At 35.2% G+C, this 14,373-nt stretch overlaps 3 protein-coding genes across 3 annotated transcripts; 2 read left to right on the top strand and 1 right to left on the bottom strand.

The window, feature by feature from the left end:
* The first annotated feature begins 879 nt into the window (after positions 1-879).
* On the top strand, positions 880-5,207 carry LOC124630191 (novel acetylcholine receptor chaperone). Its single transcript, XM_047163929.1, has 4 exons — positions 880-1,310; positions 2,792-2,930; positions 3,338-3,482; positions 4,336-5,207. The coding sequence occupies exons 1-4, from the start codon at positions 1,200-1,202 to the stop codon at positions 4,409-4,411; spliced, it is 471 nt and encodes a 156-aa protein (XP_047019885.1). The 5' UTR covers positions 880-1,199; the 3' UTR covers positions 4,412-5,207.
* Positions 5,208-5,865: 658 nt separating this feature from the next.
* LOC124630189 (vacuolar protein sorting-associated protein VTA1 homolog) lies at positions 5,866-9,979 on the bottom strand. The gene is made up of 5 exons (XM_047163925.1): positions 9,789-9,979; positions 9,478-9,669; positions 9,200-9,350; positions 8,754-8,911; positions 5,866-6,521 (listed from the first exon to the last, which is right to left on the bottom strand). Exons 2-5 carry the CDS (start codon positions 9,656-9,658, stop codon positions 6,055-6,057), a joined length of 957 nt encoding a protein of 318 aa, XP_047019881.1. The 5' UTR covers positions 9,659-9,669; positions 9,789-9,979; the 3' UTR covers positions 5,866-6,054.
* Positions 9,980-10,364: 385 nt separating this feature from the next.
* On the top strand, positions 10,365-14,373 carry LOC124630345 (GTP-binding protein Rheb homolog). The gene is made up of 5 exons (XM_047164207.1): positions 10,365-10,552; positions 10,629-10,700; positions 11,043-11,250; positions 11,326-11,455; positions 11,589-14,373. Exons 1-5 carry the CDS (start codon positions 10,504-10,506, stop codon positions 11,676-11,678), a joined length of 549 nt encoding a protein of 182 aa, XP_047020163.1. The 5' UTR covers positions 10,365-10,503; the 3' UTR covers positions 11,679-14,373.

The following is a 14,373-nucleotide window of genomic DNA, read 5'->3' as shown; positions in this document are numbered from 1 at the left end:
GGTGCAAGTAGCTTGCACATGTTGAGGCACCTGTGCAGGTTACATGCATTTTAAAATGCGCAGGGGCCTGATTCTAGTAACTTAATAATGTCAAAATTTAATCGTCATTTGAACAACTTCGGCAGTTGTTGCGGGTAGTCAGACGCCAAACCCTGGTACTAAGTAGCATCCGGTTATAGGTACTGGAAGCCTACGCTAATATAGTTGGAAAATGGCAGGTAAATTATTAGGCAGATGATGATGATGCAGGTAAATTATTTGCGCAGACATGGGTGTAATCTCTATTAACCGCTTGGGACAGCAATCTGACACGACTGGTGAGATACCTATTAGGAGCATGACCGACGTGCACACGGATGGGTGTATTAATCAATCACCACCGGGCTGCTTTGTGAAAGTTTTTTAAAACCCACAAAGCTGTTTCGGCCGGACCCGGAAACCGAGTAGGTAGGTACTACCACGAGCAGGTACAACAGTCGCGCTATTCGACTACTAGGAAGTTTTTGGTCTATGCTTCCAATGAAATACATATTAAGTACCTAAGTATATCTCAAAAACATTGAAAGCTGAATTTTCACTGGACTTTAATCCCATTACAAAGCTTTTTCACCAAGCCATGAGCTTCATCTCAGGCGTGGTGAGTGATCTCATATCTCATTCATTCGTGAATTTGTGATTCGTGAGCTGTGACATGACACGATCCGTCTATATTCTGAACGCCGCTTATCAACATTTACTTAAGAATTAATTAAACACCTTAAATATAATCAATAATAATTTACTTATAAACGTAAATTACGTACCTACAATACCTACTTGATAAAAATAAAATCTCTATTCAGGTTTAATGATACAAGCAATATAAATGATTTAATGGTATTTTTTTGTTCTGGTAACATTAACCAAGTTCGGTATGGATTTTTTCGCGCCGGCGCGAAACGTGTTTGCTTCTAACTTCCTTGTATTTTTGGACCTATTGATACTTGACTTAAAATTCAATTAAATTATGGTTTCGACGCAAGTACGCTATTGAATATTGTGAATAATAATTTTCAAAAGTACTCGTTACAAAGATATAAAATATGTCTCATAAATAATTATATAAGTGCGAAAAATCTTTAGAATATTTCATATTTAATAATAATGTTAGTGATTTAAATAGTGCTGCTGATATATTCGCTGAAGTGTGTTAGTCAAAAATGGGTTCTATCGTGTTAAGAAGTTTGTCAATCCTTTTGGGAGTGTTTTTTATATTTGTTGGAATAACAAAGCTAACCCCATTTATATCGAAGGAACTGCATAAAGACTTGGTAAGCATTTTATAGCTTTATTTTTTGTAGCAAACAGGCGATAAGGTCGGTAGGTGCATTTAGATTTTTGTAGCAGAGCGAGTGGCTTGCTATTTTGGTATTTGGCCTGCCGCCTAATACCACCACAGAGTCGTCTCGTTGCGACAGCCCACAGCGTGACTTGATCGCGAGCCGCGGATCCCCCCTGCGCCGATTCTTAATCATCTGTTATTTATTATTTGTTGGCGCATGTTGCTAATTTGTATTCAGATCCCTTTCAATCGATCCTCCTGCTACAACAATGTTGGCAATTGAATAAATAGGTAACTTCTTTGAGGAATGCATAGGTATTGCGAGTTCTGCAGCAATTTTATGAACAGAACATTAAATCCATGTAGCTTCATTCCACTTAATTTTTTTTCAACACATAGGTACAATCACGTCTCGTGAATTTCTAGATAGTGACCCAAGTAAAAATGTATGCTAGGCCTGTAGTTCCCACACTAAGAATAGGTATTTAAGTTTTGCGAAAACTGCTGAACTACCGGACATAAATACTTGATAGGTTCAGACTTGAACTGTAGAGATTGTGAGTAGGTACCTAAATACCTAGGTACTTACGCCTTATCTAGAGTTTCAACCTATACCTATTACCCAAAAGATCAATAAATTGGACACGCCCATTTACCCATTATGTACCCACACATGAGGTACATACACACCAAATATTTTTTAAACTTAATTTCTGGTGCGGTTCATGATGAATGATAAAATGATAATATTCCATTACCAATTTACACTTTAACCAAAAATCATTTGTAAAATGTTGGCCACATCTGCATATCGCCTAGTTTGCGGTGCCTAATTAACGCGACGCAGGTGGAGTTGACATATAGAATAGAATAATGTCGGTGACTGCCTATGTAGCTCACTAAAATATAGTTAAAACTATATTTATGTCTAGATGAGTTTGGTGGATCGGATCTAGCGTCCGTCTGGAATCGACATACTCATTCAATATCCTACGTATTTTACGCAATTTGTTATATCGGGGATATCTATAATAAAGACTGCCTTGAAATAGTTTTCGCTTTGGTGATCATGTAAACATTAACGATCCAATAGTCGACAGATACATTTAAACAACATTGTAAAAAGATCAGGATTGTACAGCATTACAAATATTGGCCTTGACTTAGCGATACGGTAGGTATACCTAATTAACGTCATATTGAAAGTTATTATTTGAAACATGAACTTTTATTTGTTAGATGAATTGAAGAGAATAAGGTATTATGTAATTATTTTCTTACTTAGAAATTTCTTGATTTTCACCTCCCCAAGTGAACTACTTCTAGTGCCCCGACGTACCTAGGCGTTAAGTAGTTCATACCACAAACGAAAAGACTGCTGTGATAATTCCGTTTTCGCGTATGTTTAACGGAATTTGTTTGATTTCACGTAGGCACTGATCTGATCTAACAACAATGTTTTTGTTTCAGAGGAAAGAATATGTGAGGTACGCAAAAGTGTTTCCATTGATGGAAACATTAGACTTCAAACTACCTTCGAAATGGTACAGGAGGGCTGTCGGTGGCCTCGAAATCTTATTTGGATTAGCTCTAGCAGCTATACCTAGTCGTAAGTTTAAACAATCACTTATATTCGATTTGGAGGATGTCATAATTCACATTTTTACAACCAGAGATAGTCTAAATTATAGCTCGTCTACGCTGAAAGAAATAACGCGACCCACTACCGTATTTCAGCACATAAAGAGCAATGTGTAGCTCTACTTCAAAGAACATCCCTAACTAGGTGTTAGTGAAAATATGTGCATGAATACCTGATCAGTAGTTTTTCCATTCAGACAAAGCTTAAAACTTCAACTTTCTTGTATTACCATGTTTCTAGCAAATAAAATATCTTATTCTTGTGCTAAATGCCGAATGTCCCACCGCAAATAAAGCTAATCAAATTAAATAGGTACATACCTCAAGACCTCCATCCATAGGTACTTGAATATTTATAATGTTTTATGATTTCAGATAAAATCAAGAATACAGCTAACATAGGCCTCGTGTTATTGATGATTTTAGCAGCATATTCGCATGTAATGGTAGGCGATCCCTTCGACCGCTGCGCCCCCGCACTTGTGTTCTTCTTCATGTTGAGTGGAAGACTTGTTGTTTGGTAATATATTTCAATTATTTACTTGTACGCCTAAGTCATTGCTGTTTGATAATAAGATTGGATTCAAAACTAACCCATTCACAAAATCTAGATTCGTTGAGATCTGGCCGTAGCAATACTCGTGGGTAGTAATTATTGACGTCAATGCTGGTCAAATTTAGCCGAATATTCTTCGTATGCATGTCATAGCATAGCACGATTGATATAAAACAATCATATGAATTTCAAAGAACTGCCTGGAAATATAAAAGAATTTCAGTTCAAACAATGTCGGGCAATAAAAAAAGAATGAGCTAGTTTTCGCTAACTAGATTGAACTTGTTATGGAGACCTATCTTAAATTTTGCCTGTACCATCTACTTCAATAGTTTCTCGAAGGGTAGTGCACCTTGACCAATTTTTATGTGTTATAAACAAGAGTTACGAAATAAAATTAGTGCTCTCGCACACTAGCATTACATTGGCAATCGGCCAGGGAATCCGCGATGACGAACCGTTGTGTCGCTCATATAATACACACACGTTCCAGCCGATTGGTATATTGTAATTACAAAATGGCTTTAGAGATAGCATCATATGATATTCACATAAATCTAGAATCGGTTCACAACATATTAAAAAAAAAAAACTGTAAAAGGAGTGCTCTCCAACAAAGATACATTTAAAAATCACACAAAGCTATCTATTAATATCTTATCGCAGGGTAAGGCCCATAGTTTTCAGATGTGCTAAATTCCGTTTTAATTCGAACCACCTGTGATGTTTATCTAGTCTTAATGATAATTTAGGACAATTCTCAATTAAGAACTTGACTTTAATTAAACACCTATATTAACTGTAAATTTTGCAACAGGTATCAAATTAGCCGCCGAGAAGAGTTGGAGAGAGCTTCTGCTACTCAGAACGGGAATGGGCTCAAGCGTGAATAAGTTTTATGAAATAAGTTTCTTTTCTAAGCGATGGCATTGTGCTTAGGTATTGTAATAGCGTCATATTTTAGAGTAAAATTTTAATTTTACTTTGAATTATTACTGAATTAATTTCGAATGTCTTAGTGTAGGAGACGTTCATCAATTTACTGGGTATCTTAGAAATATAATTCGATGGGTAATTAATTAAGCTGTGATGATGCTAGTCAAAAGTTGCGAATAATTACGTTAAATTTATCAGCTTTTAGTAATAAATCCCTGACAATGCACATGAAGAACCAACCTGAACAAGTTAATTTCTATTTCTAGGTGAGATAGGCTTCAGTGAGTGTAATTTGTATCTAAAAGTGATATTAAGTTAAGCGATATATGCTAGGTTCATTTTATATTGTGTGAGTGGTGTGTATGTGTGTGATGTTTGTAGATTCATAACAATAACTGCCAGCGCATATTCATAGTTAATATTTAATGCACTTTAAAAAAATAAAAATTAATGAGGCACCTTTAAAATATACATGGTTAATATTATTTGCTCAATCACTACCAATAACACAGCTTTTTTTATACATAACAATATTTTGTTTCAATTAATAATTATATCTGCAGTACGTACTTATTTATTATAAAATCATGTGACACGATAAAGCTTCTTAACTAAGTTACTTAAATGCAACATTTATATTGTGTTCATAAAATAGAAATTACTATTTATATTTTAGATAATTATTACTATTTATTACGTGAAGTGTGATGTAAGTGGAGTAATAGTCAATGAATAAATGGAAAGTATTACTTATTAACATGATTTTATTTGTATGTTTTATATCTCGCTTGTTGCTTATTTCTACTATACATTTTAAAGTAAAGAAAACCAAATAGTTTGATTTTATTTTATCCATCATACATGTTGAACTTCTTGTTTATGTAACTTTTGAATCGGAAATCATCTTCCTTAACTATTAAGAGATTTTATTGTCGGTTTTCATTCTAACTGGATGCAAGTGAGAGTTCCAGTTTTTATCACCTGATACTTTGATTATATAATATGTGATTGATTGGCGAAAACCAATGTAAATTATTATTTTACGAGTTGTAAAGTTAGTCCCAAACTTTGTTCTTTATGGGACTTCACGCGGGTTTCTGGCCCAGAAACAGTACTGTGAACTGCTACTGGGATTTCGTGAACAAGGTATCAGGTAGCACTACACCAGTTTTGTCCCACTAACGGGCGTGATATTCATCAAAAGTGTTTTCGAAATTTTAATGCTTGCACACTAAGAACGACATCAAAGACGCGGCAGTAAATCAAACGTAGATTTAATCTACGTTTATTCAACTGTGATCCTGAATAATTTATACGAAAATAGCGAATTCAAATTCATTATATGCAGATGCTTCGTTGCTGTTATTTTACCGCATCTTTTTGTGGAGCGGGATTTATACAAAAAATCAAATTTTTAAAGCTGCCTTGTATTCAGGTATCAACGCGTGCAAGCCTACAAAATCTTATGATAATATGATGTATACATATAAATAATGTTATCTATAATAAGCATTTAAATTCACCATAAACATTATTTCATAAAGTAAACATAAAAAATGTACATACAGTAAATATCACATAATTATTATGTACTGCTAATTCAAGCAGGATCACGTCCAGTTTGAAGTAGTTCTAGAGCATTCTTGAGATTGCCGATGGCAGTTTTAATATCATCATAGTTGAGGGCACTGCTAGCCCACTTACAGTATTTCTGAGCTTTAGCTATTTGATCTGGAGATAACTGTGCAACTCTATTATCACCATATAAGTTGGCTGGGGGCTGCACAGGCTGTGGTTGCTGAGATGGATCATAGGGCACAAAGCCACCAGGATTTGGATCTGGGGTATATGGCACTGGAGGAAGCTGCGATGCCGCTCTCATTGCCGCATTAGGATCAGGTAGGAAACTGTTAAAACTTGATGGTGCAACAGGTGGAGTTGCTGGAGTGACTGTAGTGAATCCCGGCACTTGTGGCATATCCGTAGCGGTGGGCGCAGGTGCGGCGTCAGGTTGACCATCATTTGCAGTGCCCTCTGCATTTTCATCACCTTCTGATTGCATTGGTCCTAAAATAGTTCAATTATAAAATAGTTAAATTGAGACAAATATAACTATCAATTTAGATTGTAACCATGTGAGATGTGGCCAAATGGTTGATCGCAGACGACCTCACGCGCGGGCATTATTACTATGAGGCTGTTATACCACTGACACTGGAGTTTTACGAACGTCGGTGTCTCTCTAATGTCTACATCGACATCGTGTCATCGGGTGTGAAGCATTAAGGTCTGCTAAACGCGATATCAACGTCGTGTCTGCACAACGTTAAAGTTGCGTCCAGTGGACGTAAGGTTAATGTTTGCCAAGCGACAGAGACATTGACGTCAACGCTCATAAAACGCCAGTGGGATATCGGTGGACTAGTAGTCTTAGACAATTGTGACAAGGCACTGAAATATGGTGATTCATTTAAGATTTCAAGATGTATGAAATTGGTAGATCGCACAAGATTTTGTTCATAACCTTCTTCGTCTTATCAACTTGCCCACCCCTGCTATAGACAATTGAGAACAAAGATTTTAGTGCTCTTGCTACACCACATAGTGAACTACTTCCCAAATAGATAACTAACTTCCGCTTGTGTTGTGTGTTGATAAAAAGTAGCCTATTTGTTAATCGAGGGTGTGATACCAATAAAAAGTAACCTATGTGTTAATCCAGGGTATCACCTAACTACATACCAAATCAATCCAGGGATTTTTGCCTCCAATAACAAACATACATCCATACATTCTCACAAACTTTCACATTTAGCTGGCTGATATTGACTGTACACCACATCTGTTGCAGTTCTTTGTCAGCTACATGAAAGACCGTCAACAGTATGTTGATTATAATGGGTTTGAGTCAGATCCATACTACAAGGTCTGGAGTAAGCCAAGGCAGCAACTTGGGGCCTCTTGAATTTATCATCATGATAAACAGCTTGCCGGAAGTCGTCAGACATGCTACATGTTTATTGTTCGCGGATGACCTCAAGTTGCTGCTCGAGGTAAGGGACGAGTCGGACTGTACGCGACTCCAGGATGACATTGACAGAGTGGTGAAGTGGAGTCATGACAATAAACTATACTTCAATGTATCCAAATGCTCGGTAATATCCTTTACGCGTTCGCGAAGCCCTGTCTGCTATGAGTACAAAGCAGAGGCAACACCCATGACGCGAGTGACACAGGTGCGTGATCTGGGGGTTCATCTCACTCCAGAGCTCACGTTTCGCGAGCATATTATTAAGATATGTAAGAAGGCGTACAGAAACCTAGGCTTTGTACTTAGGCAGTCGCAGGGCTTTACGAATATAACAACAGTAAGGGTATTATACGACGCACTCGTTAGGAGTCACTTGGAGTATGGTGGTGTCATATGGGCTCCACACGAAGCCAAATACTCTGTCATGCTGGAGCGCGTGCAGAACAAGTTCACGCGCCACTTATTCTGGAGGCTGTACGGGGTGTATCCGCTGTACCCACTTATGTACCCCACATTGTTCGTGCTGGGTATGGTCGGGTACAACCAGTTACAGGTGCGGCGAGAATTTGCCCTTATATTGTATTTAATTAAATTACTCCGTGGCAAGGAGCACAATCCCGGCGTACTACGGTGCTTGTCTCTGTGTGCCGGACCGCTACGTGGAGAGACGACGGCGCCCGCCACTGCTGTCAGTGCCGACTGCCAGGACCAACCTACTGGCCAAAACGCCTCTCACGCGAGCGATCCGTACTATTAACGAAATCCAGAACAATATAGTCATTTTCTCGTGTCAGTTCAGTGAACTCGCAAGGATGATTTTGTTTATATTATGTTATAAGCTAGATTAGGATTATAGGACATACTTTTGTTATTATTGTTATATTCTATTTTATTTTAAATTTATTTTGTGTAAATATCTTGTGTTTTGTTGTTTTTTTATTTTATTTTATTTTTGTAATTAGTTAGCTAGTTAGTATTTTAAATAAGTGCCTCCCTAACGCATTGGATGTACCTGTCTGTAATGTTAGTGGTAAGGTTGAGAAATAAATAAATAATTTATGATATTGATTAGCAGGATATACTTCTCACACAGATAATATAGATGCTCTTGGTAATATTTTAGTTCAGTTTGATAATATTCAGTGATACAATTGCACAAAACATCATGTATAGATAAAGCATTCCAAGAATCAAGCTTGTCAATCATCTCTACATTTCGGAAAGGATTACGGCCCACCAAGTATTGTTTAATACAGAAAAATCTTCACCTGGAACTGGAGTCTCTCCATTTTTGAGACAGTTATGAATGTAGGCAGCCTTCCACTTGGCATATTTCCTGTTTTGAGCTGCTTCATCTGTCAGCTCTCCAAACGTAGTCAGAACATCATAAATCATACCAGCTGTGTAGAAAGCTTTTACTATATTCCTGAAAAATAAAATCATTTTGAGTGAATGTTCTCTTCACATTACAGCAATAAATTCACTTAACTCATTTATTACCTCTTCAAATTACATTTGTTGAACTTAACAAACAATCAAATTCAATTGCATAGTCAAGATTAATGGTATTGTATGGGAATTAAATGAGACTGGTCCCAATCAGTTTAACTAAACAAATTGCCTCAATTCATTCAGGAAAACATCACCATGTTAATTGGATGAGGAAAAATTTAGTTTAAAAAAATTATTGAATAATAATAATTAAATGACATACTTTCCGTAATTTTGTTCCCTGTCTTGTTTGTCAGCATACAAAAACAGCTTGAGTGCATAATTTTCAAGATGGGCCTGTGCTGCTACCTCATTTATGATTGCATCATTATCTTTATTGATTTTCTTGCATTCTTCTAACCAGTCCATTAAAGCTGAAGGAAGGAATACAAGTAAAACATCCAACACGTAATCCAATATAAAATCCAATAAGAAAAGATTTTCTATGTGTGAGAAATAGAAATAAGTTTATACAATTCTATTACAGAGATTATACCATACCCATAAGCAGCTTTGTCTCTTCAGGTGTCTTCTTGTTTGTGATTTTTAGTCCTACTTGCAAGGCATGGAGTCTACACCAGTAGGCTACGACTGGATCCCTGGTATCATGCTCTGCAGCAGTCTTTAAATAGTGCTGGATTGACTTCAGGCTCGGAGGGCACTCGGGAATATTTACAGACATGTTTAGGCAAACTGTAAAGTTAAATCAACACCAAAGAGTCAGACAAGTAAGTAGCAGTGATTTAGACAACAAAATTATTATCTTTCAAGTGTCACTCAACACAGGATGAATGATTCACAACATTATATACCTGCATTGACTTGATAGTGCCAAAAAACTGAAAATTTCAACCAATACGCCTCTAATGTAAGTTTTAAAACACACTAAATCTTTGCCATAGACAGCAAAGAATGTAATGGATTAATAGAAATAGAAAGAAGACAGAAATATTATGGACTTGATCAAAAATAACAATGACTGATCTGATGACATCACAACACAACCAAATTGACTTGACATTGACATGACTTGACTGCAAAATGAAAAGTTGAATCTTTAAAACTTGAAACCGCTTGAAACAATGAACATTTCCTACCTTGACGTTGACTAAATCTTCGAAAATAACGAATACCTACATTATAATACGAAGAAGTCTAGAACAAACAAAATTTTGTTGAGATTGAGGGAGAGGTAGCTCAGCGATTTATCGTTATTTTAATAAATGGAAAATTACTTACAAAAAAATAATCAAATGCATTGTGATATTTTGGTACTACTTTCGAAGAAATCTAGAACGAGGAAAAGAGATTTTTTCTTTTCTCTTTTTCGGTCTATATTTTTTTTTCTTCGCTTCTCATGACAACAAATGTCAAATCCAAAAGATCTTTGACGTTTGTATGTCAGACTTCCTGTCAAGCAAAAAGTCCTGGAGAAGGAGAATTATGAATTTCTTGAACTTGTGTTATTAATTATATCTTGCGCCTAACTATTTTAACAATTACGTTCATATTTACAACAATTTAAAGATGCCGTCTAAGCAAAGAAAGATTGCTATGATGGGATACCGGTCCGTGGGTAATGTTATCGTTTCAAAGACTTGTGCGTCTTATTTAGTGTTAGTGACGTTATAATAATATTATATCGTTTTCAGGTAAATCATCCTTAATTATACAGTTTGTAGAAGGTCAGTTTGTTGACTCCTACGATCCTACAATTGAAAACAGTAAGTATATTTATAAAGCATTTATTGATAACATGTTTTTGTCACGCTACGGTCGTTGTACGATCAATCTTTGTGTACTGAAAGTTCGATACTCCACATGGTCAAGTCGCATTTATTCATTTTTTTTTCATGAATATTATTTGATAAAATGTTCATATAGGTATTTCGTTGTAAGATATTTAGACTTAAGAAATATCAATATTGAGACTTAGGTTAGGGAAGAGATGTTGGATTCGTTTAATTGATTTATACGATTATTTTTTTATTGAAATAAACTTTAAGCAAACTGTTCCTACTTTAGGCAAGTCTTACAATTTATATGATGTGTATTTTATCCTTAAGCATTCACAAAGTTTATCCGGCTGAATTCAACTGAATATGAAGTAAAGCTTGTGGACACTGCTGGACAAGATGAATACAGTATATTCCCTCTTCAATACAGTATGGACTTTCATGGTTATGTACTAGTGTACTCCATCACATCAAGTAAAAGTTTTCAAATAGTACAAATTATTTATGATAAACTATTGGACATGGTTGGAAAAATACAGTGAGTAGATTTGCTTTATAGCACTTCCTCATTTTAAGATGAATTATTTTTTAAATATAAAATTTTCAATTTCAGTGTCCCCATCGTTTTAGTTGGTAACAAAACAGATCTTCATCTAGAAAGAAAAATTAGTACAGAGGAAGGCAAGAGACTTGCCGAGAAGTGGAAGGCTGCATTTGTGGAGACCAGTGCTAAGAGGAATGAGGTGAGAACTTTTGCAATTTGTACTCTTATCAAGAGTTCAAGTGACCCCTTAAATCCTTAATCACTTTTTGTTTTAATAAGTATCTATCTAGCAATCATGTGTTATGCATTAATATTCATAATTCCTTTTTCAGTCGGTAACTGATATGTTCCATGCTATATTACTAGAGATTGAGAGATCAGATGGACATATACCAGACAAGAATGGGTGCGTTGTTTCTTAATGAAAAGTTATGATTTATGAACAAAGTGCTTTTTACTTAAGCTGAAGTGATTTAAATGTAGTGTTTGTATGTGCACCGCAAGCTAATTGTCGCGATAAAACTCGATTTTTGTAATTATTTTTATATGTATTATATATTTCTGAATGGTTAGTAGGAGTGGTTTCAGACTAGTGGATTGCCTGCTTGGTTTCTTAAATCTCTGTTGCAATAGTTTCAACTTAATTAAATGAAACCACTGTTAACTTAAACTGTATGAGCTGCCTAGGACAAAAGAATAATTCTGTTTTGAATGTGTCACCTTTATAAGTAAACATCGAAGTTCACATAGCTAATATTTAAAATTGTTTTGGCAGGAATAGTCTAATTTAGAGCTAATAGCTACACCTTTATTTAAAACACTATCATTAATACAGTACAAAAACTTGTTTATACAAACTAGTATAATTTTATATTTATAATTTCTTTCTACATATATTAATTACAAAAAAAAAAGGAAAGCCATACTGGATATTAGTTATTACTACAGCCTGGCAAGCTCGTTAAAAACACTCCCATGGTTCACGCGGTAGCAGAACATTAGGTAATTACAGTTGACAGGACTGTCAGTGGTGGGTTATAACCATGTGCCTAATTTTATTGTTCCTTGTTAAATTAAATTTTACAAAATGCGAAAATTATTCCCAACTACTCTTCCAACGTTTTTTATTCAAAATAATATCCTCATATTATTACAATAAAACATGAGGATGTTTTTGATAGTAGGGCAGAAAGAAATAAAGTTATGTATGAAATGTTTGCTCCAAGCTTTATTGAGTTACCCCTGGGTGTTCGGTACGTGGACCATGTGAGTGATTGCCAGGCTGTAGATGATTCTTCGTAAATACACATAATTAACTAAACATAAGATATGGTGGAAAGCTGCTTTCTGTTCTTTAATTATGTAACAATATGCTGAAATAATATTGTTATTGTTCATCATTATTTCCAGCACTTTGAAACTTATTAAATATTTCGTCTTGTGCTATTATTGTAGTTGAATACATATATAGATTAGATTAATTTTATTTATCTGTATCATACTGGTGTTGTTCAGCAAAGGTTCATTGATGTAATGTTTGGCGTCTTGAATTCAAATAGTTTTAATGAACGTATTTATAACTACATACTTATGTTATGCCTACTTAGTTGTTTATATGTTCATAATAATGTAAAATTTTATTATTTTTGTAAGGGTATAAAGTACATAAAATTATGTTATTGTATGTTTGTATATAAAACTGAATTCTTTTTTGGAATCATTGAAGAATTTATAAATCTATATACTATACTATGTTCTGAGACCAAAGCAAATTCGATTGTCGCATTGCATCGAAATAAAAACGCTCTTATTCGTGTTCTAATTCAACAAATACAAAATTGATTGACTGATGTGTAGTGTTCAGGTTGTGCCACTTACCTGCAGGATACCATTTGCGTACTTAATTGTTTGTCAATGAACAGTGGGACATTGTATCCGTCATAAAATATATGAAGTTTGGTGGTCTGTGGTCACGCTTGTAAGAAGTAAAGTACTTCTTATTACACAGTTCGCTTAACACTAGAACTAGTCTGGTTCATCTATTAGTGACAATTATTTTTATCTCGAACAATACCTATTTCTCTTGATGGTGTTAAGTCAATAAGAACGCAGTATCTTTGTATTTTTCAAGATTTGTTATGCCAATTTCGTTCTTGTACAATCGTATGCAAAAGCTTTCTAAACAGAGGAGCCCATAGTCGTTTTGCTTCATATGGCACCGAAACACTTAGGCAAAACTGACTGATTTCGGTTTCTACTCCATTGTAAACATTTTAATAAGTGGAAATTATACTTACGCATTCAACTATTAACCGAATTCTGTAAAAAAGCTTATTACACTTTCAAAATTAAAGGTAGTTCAATCAATAATCAACAACTTTTGATTGTATAATTTAAGGTCCAGACTCCACCAAAGCAGAGCGGAGCTGACAAGTTCTCAAAAAATCGAAAGATTTTCTCCGCTCAGGAATATAAGACGTTTGGATAACGAAATTCTATTGGTTGTTTAAAAACTTCTCCGTCGCCCACCGCTTTGGTGGACGCTGGGCCTGACTAGTATTTGATCATAACACCTAGTGTTTGATTTACAAAGAATGTAAAAGACACGATAACATTGAACCATTTTATTATTGTAAAAATGTAAAAAATATAGATATTGTAATTTATGTTTTGTGGGATTGCATTTAGTACTCTGTCACTATATTTTTAGAGGCTCGAGTTATAAGCGTTAGAATATTTGTATACTATAATATGGTATGTAAACGTGTATTCTGCTTATGCGTTATAATCTTGCAAGAGCTCAGTACGTGAGAAAATCATATGCTTCAATGTAGTGGGCAATGTGGGCATATTAATTATTATTATACGAGATCGCGCTACGTCTTCTCGCTTCACCGCACTTGGCTGCGGTCCCTGATGCTTCGATACGGGTGACGGCTACAAACTAGGAGAACCTTTACCTTGTATAAAGCTTAGATTACGTCTTCTACACAATCCATAAATGTTTCTAGTATCATCATATTCGTAGCTGACTGCTGAGTCATAGCCTCATGACAATTTGTTCGGATTCATACTTGTATGTAATTAAGTTATGGGAGATTACAATTTTAAGATAAT

This window comes from Helicoverpa zea, chromosome 5, assembly GCF_022581195.2.
Source record: "Helicoverpa zea isolate HzStark_Cry1AcR chromosome 5, ilHelZeax1.1, whole genome shotgun sequence".
Taxonomy (NCBI): Eukaryota; Metazoa; Arthropoda; class Insecta; order Lepidoptera; family Noctuidae; genus Helicoverpa; species Helicoverpa zea.
Note: the sequence above shows the minus strand (reverse complement) of the source record. Positions and strands in the feature narration are given on the sequence as shown.

Coding starts and splice junctions, on each gene's coding strand:
- LOC124630191 (XM_047163929.1), top strand. CDS start 1,200: ATGGGTTCTATCGTGTTAAGAAGTTTGTCAATCCTTTTGGGAGTGTTT. Junction 1,311..2,791: donor AGGAACTGCATAAAGACTTG/GTAAGCATTTTA, acceptor TTTTTGTTTCAG/AGGAAAGAATATGTGAGGTA. Junction 2,931..3,337: donor TCTAGCAGCTATACCTAGTC/GTAAGTTTAAAC, acceptor TTATGATTTCAG/ATAAAATCAAGAATACAGCT.
- LOC124630189 (XM_047163925.1), bottom strand. CDS start 9,658: ATGTCTGTAAATATTCCCGAGTGCCCTCCGAGCCTGAAGTCAATCCAG. Junction 9,351..9,477: donor AGAGACAAAGCTGCTTATGG/GTATGGTATAAT, acceptor TCCTTCCTTCAG/CTTTAATGGACTGGTTAGAA. Junction 8,912..9,199: donor AGGGAACAAAATTACGGAAA/GTATGTCATTTA, acceptor TTTATTTTTCAG/GAATATAGTAAAAGCTTTCT.
- LOC124630345 (XM_047164207.1), top strand. CDS start 10,504: ATGCCGTCTAAGCAAAGAAAGATTGCTATGATGGGATACCGGTCCGTG. Junction 10,553..10,628: donor GATGGGATACCGGTCCGTGG/GTAATGTTATCG, acceptor TATCGTTTTCAG/GTAAATCATCCTTAATTATA. Junction 11,456..11,588: donor CCAGTGCTAAGAGGAATGAG/GTGAGAACTTTT, acceptor TTCCTTTTTCAG/TCGGTAACTGATATGTTCCA.